The following is a 13,869-nucleotide window of genomic DNA, read 5'->3' as shown; positions in this document are numbered from 1 at the left end:
ATAACAATTTTTAAAAACCCATTTATTCGTAATTTGTTGTAATTCCAAAAAGATCTGTCATGAGCAGCACTGACAAGATTTTGGGTAAAGTTGAGAGGGTCTGCCCGTGTCCAGGTGAAAGCTGATTTCTATGAAGCGCCTTATCAGGTGTTCCTGTCTCTCCTAATTGTATCACACCTGTGTCCTGGGTGGTACCCTGTCTCTCAGAGCCATGGCAGGTCACTGTGCATGTGCCTCACAGGTGGGTGTGATCTCACTTGGGCATCTTTTATCCTTACTCCCAGACAGGACAGAGTGGGAAAGAGCTTCGGGCAGTGCGCTACTCACTGGGCCATTTTTTCTTTCTTTCAGAGACTCTGACCTGTTTCTGTTGGACACCCGCGTCGTGTGGGCCTCAGAAGAAGGCTGGCTGGAATTTGACATCACGGCCACTAGCAATCTGTGGGTTGTGACCCCGCAGCATAACATGGGGCTTCAACTGAGCGTGGTGACGCAAGATGGTAAGTTACCATCCAACAAGCCTCCAACAAGGAGTCAGTTTCACAGGTTTCCCTAACAGCAGTTGTGATAGAACCGTGGGCTACAGTCAAGTCCTCAGCTTCAGGATGGCCTCATTTACTGCTCCCCCATGACTTGCACTGAGAACCAAAACCTTTCCCAGAGGCCTCCTAGAGAGGAATTGAAAGCAGGCTTGGGCCACTTGGAGACAGGAGGGTGGTAACATTTTCAGGAGTGTGGCGGTGGGAGGACAGCTTTCCCAGTCAGAGGCAGGTTGTGGGGATGCAGTGAGTGAGAGAGGGGCAGGCGCATCTGTTTAAATCCTGACGGATAAGCAGGTTTGCAGTACCCTCTCCTCCTGCAGAATCAGAACGAGCAGCTTGAGGTCCCCATTGCTGATCTGTCCCCCAGGGAGGACAGAGTAACTGCAGATCCATAGTCTAGCAGAAACAGGAGCCCCCAGGGGTTCACGCCACTCCTTCACGTGATTCTGGAACTTGGAAAGGAGTGCTTCGATTCTGCCAAAAGATGCCATCCCACAGGTGCCAGCCAAGGTTTGGGGATGCATGATATTCTTCTTCATACTTGTTCTTAATTATGAGCACTTGGGAAATTAGGAAGTATCCCTTAACTGTTGTAGCTCCAGGAATAAGTTTCTGCAGAATAAAGAGACACATGCTTTGATTTGCATTAAAGGAGTCCACATCCACCCCCGGGCCGCTGGCCTGGTGGGCAGAGACGGTCCTTATGACAAGCAGCCCTTCATGGTGGCTTTCTTCAAAGTGAGTGAGGTCCACGTGCGCACCACCAGGTCAGCCTCCGGCAGGCGCCGACAACAGAGTCGTAATCGCTCTACCCAGTCACAGGACGTGGCACGGGTCTCCAGTGCTTCAGGTGGGTTTGCGGGGAGCCTGTGTTTCCAGAAAGACTTCTTGGTCTCAGTGAGAGCAAAAGTTATGTCCACAGTCTCAGATGTTGAGCAGCTTCTGCACAGCAAATCCAAAGGCGTATAAGTGTCACATGTGTAATGGTACCTTGCAGTCACAGAATGTCTGTGTGGGTTCCAAGGGCCCTCAGTGCAGAACACTTGTTAGCTGAAGACTCAGGCTGCAGGCATTGTGACTACCTGTTTATCCATATAAGCATCTTTCTGTTTGGTTAGATTTCTCCAACTCTTTTTTGAATTTCCATCAAAACCCAGGGAGCATCTAGATTCTTCTTTCCTAGTTGCGTTATGCTGGGAAGTTATGATGTACATGCAAACTTGGTACACTTGTGTAATATGAACTTATATTTGTCAGTGCTCTTGGCTGGAAGGGAAGAAAAGTCAAACACCCTCTAGGATGGGTTTCACTGGCTCACTTAATGGAGAGGTTCAGGAGTTCCATCTTTAGGAATGGCTGGATCCATGGCTTCAGATGATATCGGGAATCTCTCTCTTCCTGTTTTTCTATTTTTCTTTGTTGGTGGAATTCTTAGTAACACTATCTCTGATATGATGGCCAGGAAGGCAACCAGTGGTTCCAGGATTTTGTTACCCTTGGCAACCTCAACGTCAGGCAGAACCCTTGAGCAGAAATCCAGGGCACGACTCCGGTTGGCTTGGCTGGGGTTGCATCCCCGACCCTGAAGTACGCTGCTGGGTGGGGAGTGCTCTGATTGGCCAGACCTAAATTGTGTGCCCACCCTGGAGCTAAGGAATGAAGGGAGTCTCATTCTACTCAGAACAGACACATTCAGAGGGAAAGAGAGAGGAACTAGCCCTACTGTGCCTGAGTGTCAGCTGAGTGGTCCTTCAGAAATGTTCTCCCCTGGTGGGTGTGGTGGCTCATGCCTGTAATCCTCGCACTTTGGGAGGCTGAGGCGGGCAGATCACTTGAAGTTGTGATTTCAAGACCACCCTGGCTAAGAGGATGAAACCCCACCTCTACTAAAAATACAAAAAATTAGCTGGACGTGGTGGCATCTGCCTGTAATCCCAGCTCCTCCAGAGGCTGAGGCAGGAGAGTCGCTTGAACCTGGGAGGCAGAGGTTGCAGTTAGCTGAGATTGGGCCACTGTGCTCTGGCCTGGGCGACAGAGTGAGACTCCATCTCAAAAAAAAATAAAATAAAAAGTTCTCCCCATTGCCTTTTTAGGAAGTAGCATGGAAGTCCATCCATGGAAGCCCAGAGGAGGGGAAAAGGGAGTGGATAGTTCCTCCCGACAGCCGGTCCCATAGCAGTTAGGATCGAATGGAAACCCAGACACTTCTGACTGTAATGCCAGTGCTTGCAAGTTCTGGGGTCCTTTGGCTGTTTAAATAGCTCGAGAATAAAGCATAACGGTGAAGACTGGCAGTGAGATTTGCAGTCAGAGACCTTGTTTTTCTCATTCCTACCCTGTGATTTTGGACACATTTAATCCATATGAGCTTCCATTCACTCATCTGTAAGATGGGGATGATGAGTGCCTTGCAGATTCCCTGGGATTAAATGAAAAGCATCAAAATCTGGCTCATAATATCACTCGAAGATTATTTATACACCATTGTAGGAAGCAGGTTCTCAGGGCATATGTTGGGATTCCTGGCAAAGAAGTAACGTAATTCTGGATTCTTCCAGGTAATTGTAGAGAAATGTCCTTTTTGGTGGCCAGAGTTAACGCATTTCCCCAAATGACCTATTTCTTCTTTGGGAAGCAGTGTCTCCATTTTGGGTTCCGACTTCAATAAGCTGTCTCTTTCACCGGTAACTTGGATATGGAACTCGAGGATCCACCACCCAGTGTGATGTGACATTTTGCTTCTTGTCATCCTGGTGTTTCTTGGAAGTATTGCTCACAGCATGGGTGTTCCTGTATTCCCCACTAGAAACAGTCAGGGTTGGGGTTTTTGAAAAAAAGAAGAAATGCCTGCTTTCCTTTATTCAGTCCAGAGGCGACCTGCTGAATAGAGTTAATAATCTCAGTGTTTTCCTTCTGGCTATGATGACGAAGTCTGCTGATGGTCGGCTTCAATTTATTAATGAGCTGTGGTCAGTTTGGTACTGGGATCTCAGGCATGGAGGCATCTCTTGAAATGTTGATTGCTTTTTAAAATTAAAATTTCACTTGATTTTATTCAGCATCCCCCCACCCAGTGCACACACTGATGTTTTTAAATTGAGAAAACATGTCGTGTCTGATTTTGGTTTTAGCAATATCAACCAATGATTATTTTCCAAGTCCCTTTCAACTGTTTTCAGTTTGATGAGTTTAAATTAAATATGGATATTAATGTTGATCTAATTGGTAACAAGGTACAAGTGTCTGTTTTTCCCTGGTCTCCCCCACAACCCATCTCCCAAGCAGTACTTCCAAATTTGCTTTGTCCCCTTCAAAGGCAAAAGGGTTCATATAGAATCACTCTGGCCTCACGTATTTAAAGGCCCCCAAGAAAGAATGACTATGAAGGATGCTCCCTCCTTCTCATTCTCTTCAAAGATCCTCTAAGCGATCTGGGAAATTGCTCATGTGTGGCTGACTTAAGTGTTCCTTTATATTTTTGGCTCTTTCTTCCTTATTTATTCTTCTGTTAATGGGAGCGGACATGCTAAGGAAGAGATTCCTCTCCCAGAAGAGATTTCCAGAGAGATGGCCTGCTACCTGGAGAAACGGGCTGTCTGGTTTTCCTCTCCCTCAGGCTCTCCGTGAGGCCAGATGTTGCTGGGCCTTTGTGAACCAGGTAGATGTTATAGTTGACAGAAAAGTGGTGTGCTCTGGCGTGACCGCAGGCCGACTTTCTGCTTGTAAATCTTTTGGAAGGTGGAAGAAAAAGATTGCTTTGTCTCTCCTGCCCCCTTCTTCCATGGCGTGCTCCCAGGGAACTGATAGTTCTCCACCAAAACCACCACCAGAAGCAGCCCACCAGGAATCGTCCTACATCTGGGTAAAGAAGTTAGCATTCATTCATCAAATTGCCTGTCATCAGGGTGAAACATGGCAAGGAAATAAGAGGCTATTTTTGGAATTGAGCTGTCTGTGCCTGAGACGGCAAGACTAGTGCACAGCAAGGGAGAGGCCAAGAGCCCCACCGCCCACCGAAATCTACTCAAACATTTGTACTTGGCTTTCAAGCTGGACTTTCCAAACATGTGCACTGGATAGCGGTTCGGATTGACATCTCCCTGGACGGCTTTCACTTGCCCTGGCCTCTCTGCAGCTGGCTGCTCTAAATGAAGGCTGGATGTTGGCTGTGCTGCACTCCTCCGGGGGCCTGGCTAGCCTCTGCTCCGTATCATTATTGTTTTTACACATGTTTGACTAGTCCTGGTCCTAGCCGTCCTTGCTCCACTGGGGATTTTAACCAATCCACCAATTCTTTCCCAGCCTCCATTTCTTACCAGCCTGCTGCTCTGGCAACACGTGTCCTTAGGTTCTGTAGCTCCAGTTCAGTGGTCTCTTCTACTTGTTCTCATTCACCCTTTATCGTAGCTCTCACATGTGGCTCACTATTTTATCTTCTGGGGGACTGTGATACCACTTGGCCAGTCCATGATTAGGTCCATGAACAAATGGCCTTGAAGTTCCATTGGGTGATTCTGAATTCTCATTTGGCTAATTTTCCAGGATCTTTCCAAGACCTCTTTTGAGAGGGTATAGCTAATGCAATTTCAAGTCAGCTGGTGAGTCTGAAGTCTGCTCTGCTGCTGTGATGCAGAATTGGTCTTTGTTTTGATAGATGACAGTTTGCTTGGAAACATTATCTGCACTTTAATGATTCATGTGAAATTAGAGTAGTCTCTTTCAATCTTGATGTTTGTGTTGTCACTATCCAGCTCTGCCAACCATCTATGACCCAGCAGCCTCTTGAGACCCTGTCTGTCCTTTGGAATGAGTCTGCCATAGCACCAGTGCCACCTGTTAGCATTTCTTTTTCTTTTCTTTTTTTTTTTAATGAGCTTCACTCTTCTTGCCCAGGCTGGAATGCCATCTCGGCTCACTGCAACTTCCACCTCCCTGGTTCAAGCGATTCTCCTGCCTCAGCCTCCCAAGTAGCTGAGATTACAGGCACCCACCACTACTCTCGGCTAATTTTGTATTTTTAGTAGAGACGGAGTTTCACCATATTGGTCAGGCTGGTCTCTAACTCCTGACCTCAAATGATCCACCTGCCTCAGCCTCCCAAAGTACTGGGATTACAAGTATGGTGAGCCACCGTGCCCAGCCAGCATTTCTTAGAGTAACTTCTTCTTCCCTCCTTTTCCCACCCACCCAAACATGTATCTTTAAGGACCTTCAGGGGAAATGTGGCTCCAGGACATTTAGGAATGCTGTTGACCTTCTTATTAATAGTTTATATCTTCTGTCCTTTAAGCTTCCCAGTTGGGACCACTCAGTAGGCTTTCATCATAAAGTAACCAGGATTCATCTCTTGCAAAACAACTCTGAGTAGTTTATTATAACTGTGCAATCTTTTGCTATAGATTTCAAAGAAATCCATTCCAGACTGGGGGTCTCATTATTGCAATGTCCTCACTATTTCATTGTTGGCTTCCATGGGTTGGGGATGCCAGAGCTGACTGGGCCGGTCCACCTTGGACTTTCAGAGCTTGGGTAGAATAGGCACGGCTCAGGACTGTGAATTACCAGTTTATAGTTCTCCAGAAAAGTTGGGAATTTTAATTTGTCATCGTGATCTTAAATTTTTAGGACCTGTAGCTTGGCTTCCAGATGTCTTCGTTAAGTAGAGTTTGGTTCAGGGTTTCCTGTATGAAATCAAACCTTAATTCTCCATAGACATGGAGGACAGGCATGCCAGGGAAGCCTGCCTGTCACTGGCTGGTCCTGGCACATAGGGATTGAGCTTGAGAGCTAAACCGACAGTGGGCTCCTTTGCACTTTGCTGTGTGCGTGACTCTTCAGGAGGGCCGGCAACAAAGGATGCTGGATGGAAGGAATAAGATGTTATCCTTAGGGCTGTGGTGTGAGCCTTGCATTGAGAGTACAAAAGAAAGAAGTTGGAATCAAGAGCTCCACTTCTGTCATGTTCAACTGTCATTTGAGGATAGGGGCTATGGAAGAGTGGAACAGACTGGAAAGTTCCCTTCTACCTCTTCCCGAGGCTCACCACTTGCAAATGTGCAAATGGCAACAATTCTAAAAGGCAATAAGAAGAGGCTTCTGCAGGTGTTGTGAGATGCCTGTCATTCTCCAATTATTGCCAAGCCTGGAGAGCCACTCTAGGAAGTAGCAGAGAATGTAGAAGGTGGGTCTTAGAGCTAGGTCTTTAAAGGATGCCTTTGTCTATTTTTAGGACAGGTCTGTATTCTTTTAGAATCAAGACAAAGGCTGAGGAGAGACCAGAGTCCCACCTAGATTAAATGGAGCCTTATGAGATCCTGAAATCTCCTGAAACAACCAAAAAATAGGGCTCGCTCTTGCTTCTCAATGCTGACCATCCAAGTTATAAACAAAACCTAGACTCTGAAAATCAAAACTGTCCACCCCAAGCCCCAACCCCACCAACTGTTAGATTATCAACAGCAGAAATCAAAACTCCTGTGTGGTCCCTGGCCTTCCATGGTGTCCGTGACACAAGGAGCTGGCACCTGCTGCACGTGCCTCAATGGCTATATTGATTCTGCTGGGCTAGTGGGAGCAAGAGGCTTGTTTTGGATAAGGTAGGGCCGATAGACCCAGAGACATGGAAAGAGCAGCCAGGCCCATGAAGACAGAGGTGCCGCTTTAACAGCCTCCGTCCTCCATCACCCTTGTCATTCTAGGAGAGAAGGGAAATTAAAGTAGTGAACGATTCCCTCTAAAGAGCAAGTTTCCTTTTGGAAGAGTCTGTAGCCTGAGCTCAGGAAAGCCGGGAAATATGCAGGGAGCATGGTGCTCTGTCGGATCCCCTGCCGTTCTGGTATTTTCTTGGCTGTGTGTGACCTGCTGAGTGGAGACACCAGGCTGAGGTGGCAGGGCCTGTGGGGTCAGCCCAGGGTGGCCGAGTGGCCCCTCTACAGAAGCCCTGGTGAGTAGATGGCTCCCTGCCCACCTCCCTCGCTCTCCCTCCTTCTCACCTCCTTTCTTTGGCGTCCCTGATGTTCTTTCTCTTTTACCTTCATTTCCCTTCTCCCTGTCTTGCCCTTTGTTTCTTTTTCCTCCTCTACTGAGCTTGCAAAGGGCAGCAGGCAGGGTCCCTGGGACCCAGGCTGGCTGTGGCCTCTGTGACTCAGGTGCACCTGCCTCGGGAGCCCCCAGCCTTGTCATGCTCACAGCAGCCACTGCCTGGTGGCCCTACAGCCCCAAATGCAGCCTCCCTGCACAATGCCTGTCTGAGGGTCAGGATGGTGGCTGTGCCCTTCCCTTCTCCTCTGGGGCTCATACCCATGGGACTCTTCTGGTCACCAGTGCCAGGGAAGCCTGCCTGTCACTGGCTGGTCCTGGCACGTAGGGATTGAGCTTGAGAGCTAAACCGACAGTGGGCTCCTTTGCACTTTGCTGTGTGCATGGCTCTTCAGGAGAGCTGGCTACGAAGGATGCTGGATGGAAGGAATAAGATGTTATCCTTAGGGCTGTGGTATGAACCCTGCATTGAGAGTACAAGCAATGTGGACAGAGCACATGTCACTGCATGGGGATGTGGCTTCTGTGAGGAGGTGCTGGCCCAGCTAGCCACCTTCTGTGAGGCCAAGGGCATCCTGTCCTCACTGCACTGGGAAAGAGCTGCTTTGCAGTTTTTGGCTTGCCTTGAGACAAGTAGGATGCCCTGCCCTGTCACTGTCACGTGGGCCTAGACAGCACCCCCATTTGTTTTCTCCTGTAGATGGAGTGTCTCCTCACTCATCACAGGGGAGACCAGGAATGAAGGTCGGGGAGCAGAGGCTGTCAGCAGGGAAGCTGGTTGTCAGAGCCAAGGCTCAGCAGCTGAGATGAGAACTCCCCACCAGACCTGAGCACACTGTAGGAGCTCAGCAGAGCCTGTGTGGAACTGCACCTGCAACAGGAGGAGGAGGGCAGGAAGATGCAAGAGGCGTGGAAGGCCGGGCACAGTGGCTCATGCCTGTAATCCCAGCACTTTTGGATGCCATGGCAGGCAGATTACCTGAGGTCGGGAGCTCGAGACCAGACTGATCAACATGGAGAAACCCCATCTCTACTAAAAACACAAAATTACCCAGGCGTGGTGGTGCATGCCTGTACATCAGCTACTTGGAAGGCTGAGGCAGGAGAATCGCTTGAACCCGGGAGGCAGAGGTTGCAGTGAGCCTAGATCATGCCATTGCGCTTTCAGCCTGAGCAACAAGAGCAAAACCCCACCTCAGAAAAAAAAAAAGTGGGGGAAAGAGGATCAGTCAGAGGCGTGTGCACTGGGAGCTGTAGCACTGACCCCTGATAGCCCCCAGGAAGGGAGCTCTGCCTTCACCACCACCACCCTCAAAACAGGACTCTCAGATGTGAAATCTCAGTTGTGTCTTGAGGACAAGGAGACTCCATCACTGTGTCCTCCCTCCCATCTGCTGGATTACAGAAAAATGCACCTCCATATGGCTCCTTGCAAGTTGGCCCCCAACCCCTCCCAGGTGTACTGGCCCCCAGGTAACGTGGAGGAACGACAGACAATGAGAGACACACCTGGGGCTTGGGAGAGGGATGTCAGAGCCATGGCTGGAGCTTCATCCTTGTTCCAGGATGAATTCTGGATTGGAACACCCCAATCTCTTCCAGTGGAAAATGTCAGGTACTTCCACATTCCCGCCATTGGGAATGGATGGGACACTTCCACCTATTTCTCTACCACTGGTTTCATTGTGCAAAAGGCCTAAATGAGATGCAAGCCTCCCTTGGGCAAAGTATTGGAAAAATGAAGGCAAAGCATTGGAAACATAAAGCCTTCATAAAAAGGACATGCTTTGGGCCCCACAGCTGGGACCTCTCTGCCCAACTCTGTTCTTCTGAGGTGGATGGTGCCTGTCTCTGCCACCTTCTTTTCCACTGCAGATCATAGAAATTCTTGCTGAAGGGTCTTCCTTGGGGGAAACAGGCAAGTCTGTCTTGGATCTTTAGAGTTCATCTCCATCCCCCACAGGAGTTTTAGAAGCTTCTTGTATCGTGGGCCCCACTTGCCTGTCCCACACTGTGAGATGAAGCCCATTTAACTCCCACGTCCAAAGCCATATCTTTTTCCTTCAAATGCTTTTTGTATGTGTGTGTGTTGAGGGCTTATAAAGGAAAGCAGAATGTTTTATCATGGTTTTAGGGCAAATTTAAAGTCAATTGTTGTGCTAGAAAGAAAAAAAAATCTCCATTTAAAACCCATGTTCAAGTATCTGTAATGCTCTTTTTGAGATGAGAGGAAGGATTTGGGTTTTTAATACTAATCATACCTGAAGGTTTCCCTATGGAAGCGGTTTATAAAAAGGGACAGAAAGCCGTGCTGCTAAAGGCAATTAACATCTGATACATTCAAAGCTCAAAAATCCCTGGCGAGGAAAATGTTTCTCCCTACGTAAGAGTAGACCCTTCTGCTTATGGGAGAAATTCGTCCTGGGGGGCCTTTAAGATTGTTGGATTTTGTCACCTGTGTTACCTGATCACTCAATAGTTTCTTGACCAAACCCACCTATGCCTGGGCTGTGTTTGTCCAGGTTGCCCTGGATGAGCACCTGGGGCCTTTTCTGGCAGGTGCAGAATCCCCTCTGGGCAGCTGGTACCCCTGCCCTTGAGGGGGACCAGATTTCACTGTGCGTTCAACTTTGAAAAAGCCAGATCCCTTGAAAATGTCCCTCAGAACCTATACTGGCCCTTGACCACAGCTGTGTGTCTGGGGTTTCTGGGGAGCCTTGGTGTCCCAAGACAGACTTGGTGTCTCAATGGGGCAATAGCACTACCTCCATGTAGGCCTCTTGTCTAGAGGGCAGCAGTTCCAGTTCTAGTGTCACAGGTGCATGTGGACAGCTGGGGGCCCAGTCTCAGTGGCTGTGACTTATGGGTCTGGGATTGGGCTGAGAACTCTGTACTTTAGAGAAGCTCCCTGATGATGCCCAGGATTCAGTGCAGGCCACCCACAAGTCACACACTGAGGGCTTCTGTCCCGGTGGCAGGGGTGGTGGGGAAGGCTCCTCCGTCTTGGGTCTGCTTCTCTGGTTTTTGGTTTGCTGCCTCTCTCCAGCTCTCGCTTCCTTTCTCTGCCCTGCCCTCGATTGGTGAACTAATTCAGGCAAAGCTGTGTTACCTCCCTTTGTCCCACTGGAGTGACCATGTTCCTACTGAATTGTCACCGCAAACATTTCCACTGGCCCTCTTTAGCTCATTCATTGAAACAAATACCAAGGGCAGTGGGAGTGAGGGGAAAGTTTTTTCTGTAATCTGTCAATCTGCTAAAAAAAAAAAAAATGTGTCAGTGTAATTCCATGCAGAGCCCAGGGGACCGACCCCGAGTGGCAGACACAAGTATTCCGAGGGGCATCAACCATCACAAAGATTTGTACTTTCTTTGCCAGCTCTTCACGTGGAATTATAAGGAAATTTAAGCATGGCCTGAGAGTATCTGTAGGAAGAAAAACAGGAGAGTTGAATTCCTCCCTTTCCCCTCTCTGGCCCTGATCCTTACTTAACAACAAAAATCCCAGTGTCTGGCTCTAAAAGAAATAGCTGTTCTTACAGAGAAGGTTCCCTTTGTTGAGCATTGAGAGAGTCAAATCAACAGCAGGTTCACAGAAACCCAGAACTGCTGGTGAAGTTAGAAGCACAGCCCTTTGAATATGTCATCGTGGTTCCATCCAGCAAAAAAAGAAACTGGAAAACTGGACTTGAAGAGGTGGTCCCTGCCTGTGTTCTGCCAGCAACTCTTCAACAGCAATTAAGTGTCCTACAATTGGATTCTTTCTTTTTTTGAGACGGTCTGGCTTTCCCCCGCAGGCTGGAGTATGGTGGCACAATCACGGCTCACTGCAGGTTTAACCTCCAGGGCTCAAGCAATCCTCCCACCTTAGCCTCGCAAATAGCTGGGACCACAGGCACACACCACCATGCCCAGCTAATTTTATATTTTGTAGAGACAGGGTCTGTGTTGCCCAGGCTGGTCTCCAACTCCTGGATTCAAGTGGTCTTCCCACCTTAGGCTCCAATAGTGCTGGGATTACAGGCATGAGCCACCACCTCTGGCCTCAATTCAAGTCTGACGATAGCCACCTGGAGTTAGCACAGACCCAGATTAAAGGGCAAGGTCCCCAATGAGACTGCTGTCATTTCACTTGTGATGTCACCAGGCACAAGTGACATCCACAGGGCAGCCATGCTTCTGTCTTGCCTACAAATTTGGGAGTTCGCATGACCACCCTTCATGTTTGATAATTTGCAGGAACAACTCACAGAACTCAGGATAGTCCTACACTTACAATCATAGTTTTATTATAAGGGGTATGACTCAGGATCAGCCAAATGAAGAGACTCCTAGGCAAGGTCAAGGGGATGGGCATGGGTAGTCAGAGCTCCCACACCCTTTTGGGTGCACCATCCTCTTGATACATCAGTATGTTCAATCTGGAAGCTCCACTGAGCCTCACTATCCAGAGTTTTTATGTGGGGTTTCATTGCTTTGCACAGTTGAATCATTGGCCACATGACTGAACTCCATCTCCAGCCCCTCAGAGGCCAGGCTAAGCCAAAGTTCCAACCCCATAATCCTGTGCTTGGCTTTTTTGGTAAGTAGCCCTCCCCTGAAGCTAATGAGGCCCTAGAGAATGTGAGGGACCCACCGTGTACTATCTAGGGGCCTCATAAGCATAACAAAGACACTCATGGAAGTCCAAGCGTTGTCAAAACTTGGTGCCAGGACGTGGGGACAAAGACCAGATATATTTATTATGTTCACACTGCCCATGTCTGCTTGACTGGCAAAAGAAAGTTGTTTGTAGAAATCTTTGATTTTTATGTGATCAAATGATGCTAAGTTGATCTTCATGGAGATTATGGTCGCTAGCACAGAGAGGGTATTTTGGAGGTAGCTTACTTCACAAGCAGAATGAGTTTGGATGGGAAAGTTCTAGACTAAGACTGTAAGTAGGGGGATCATGCCATGCAGTTTATCATCTAACCCCAGACACCTTTAAGAGTACAGGGTGCTAGGGCCCTGGAGTCTTCAGGAATCTTGCCTGCTGCACCCAGCTGGCAGGAGAGGAAGAGTGAGTGGAGGGTGGAAGACTGATGGGGCAGGGGTGTGGGTAATGAGGAGGGCCAGGCATGGCAGCACCACACATCCCTTCTCCCCCACATTCATGGGCAGAATCCAGGCACATGGCCACACCTAACTGCTGTGTTCCCTGGAGGCTGATAGAGGATGTGGGTTTCTAATAAAACACATCGCAGCCTCCACCTGTTTGTTCCTGGAATATGTGAAGCAGGCTGCTCCTTCGGGGTTTTCACGTTGTCATTCCCATTATAGGGAATACTCTCACCCCAGATGGCCTCACGCCTGACTCCCGAGATTCTTCCTTTGCTTAGAAGATACCTTAACAGAAAGACAAGACCAGGTGAGATCCCACCTGTAATCCCAGCACTTTGGGAGGCTAAAGCAGGATGATCACTTGAGCTCAGGAGTTCAGGACCAGCCTAGACAACATAGAGAAACACCATCTATACAAAGTATTAAAAACATCAGCTGGGTGTGCCGGGCATGGTGGCTCATGCCTGAATCCCAGCACTTTGGGAGGCTGAGGTGGGTGGATCACCTGAGGTCAGGAGTTTGAGACCAGCCTGGCCAACATGGTGAAACCCAGTCTCTACTAAAAATATAAAAATTAGCTGAGTGTGGTGGTGAGCGCTTGTAATCCCAGGTACTCAGGAGGCTGAGGCAGGAGAATTGCTTGAACCCAGGAGGTAAAAGTTGCAGTGAGCCCAGATCGCACCATTGCACTCCAGCCTAGGGGACAAGAGCAAGACTTCATCTCGGGGGGCGGGGGGGGGGGGGGAAACCCAGGTGTGTGGTGTACATCCAGCTACTCGGAAGGCTGAAGTGGGAGCATCACTTAAACTCTGAGGTTGAGGCTGCCTGAGCCGTGATCACACCACTGCACTCCAGCCTGAGCAACAGAGTGAGACCCTGTCTGAAAAAAATTTTTAAAAGCCCACATAAACAAATCCAGGCAAGCTTGTCAACACTATATGAGATACCACACTGCCACCCTGTACTCTCTATTCCCTAACTATTGAATAATAATTTAGCTAGTCAGGGCTTTTACTAGTCATGTTTTCAGACAAATAGAACCAATAGGATATATAGAGATATATAGGAGATTTATTATGGGAATGGATTCAGGCAATTATCGAGGCCAAGAAGTCCTGTGAGCTGCTCTCTGCAAGCCGGGGGACAAAGAAAGCTGGTGGTGTAATTCAGTGCGAGTCCAAAGGCTTG

General features: G+C 48.6%; 1 protein-coding gene across 1 annotated transcript in view; it reads left to right on the top strand.

Moving 5' to 3' along the window:
• BMP6 (bone morphogenetic protein 6) overlaps positions 1-13,869 on the top strand; it is a 161,753-nt gene that overhangs the window by 141,102 nt on the left and 6,782 nt on the right. Inside the window, exons 3-4 of the mRNA XM_002746242.6 lie at positions 352-500; positions 1,195-1,392. Coding sequence (XP_002746288.1) covers positions 352-500; positions 1,195-1,392 — 347 coding nt within the window. The remainder of the gene's footprint in view (positions 1-351; positions 501-1,194; positions 1,393-13,869) is intronic.

Source organism: Callithrix jacchus, chromosome 4, assembly GCF_049354715.1.
Source record: "Callithrix jacchus isolate 240 chromosome 4, calJac240_pri, whole genome shotgun sequence".
Lineage (NCBI taxonomy): Eukaryota > Metazoa > Chordata > Mammalia > Primates > Cebidae > Callithrix > Callithrix jacchus.
Note: the sequence above shows the minus strand (reverse complement) of the source record. Positions and strands in the feature narration are given on the sequence as shown.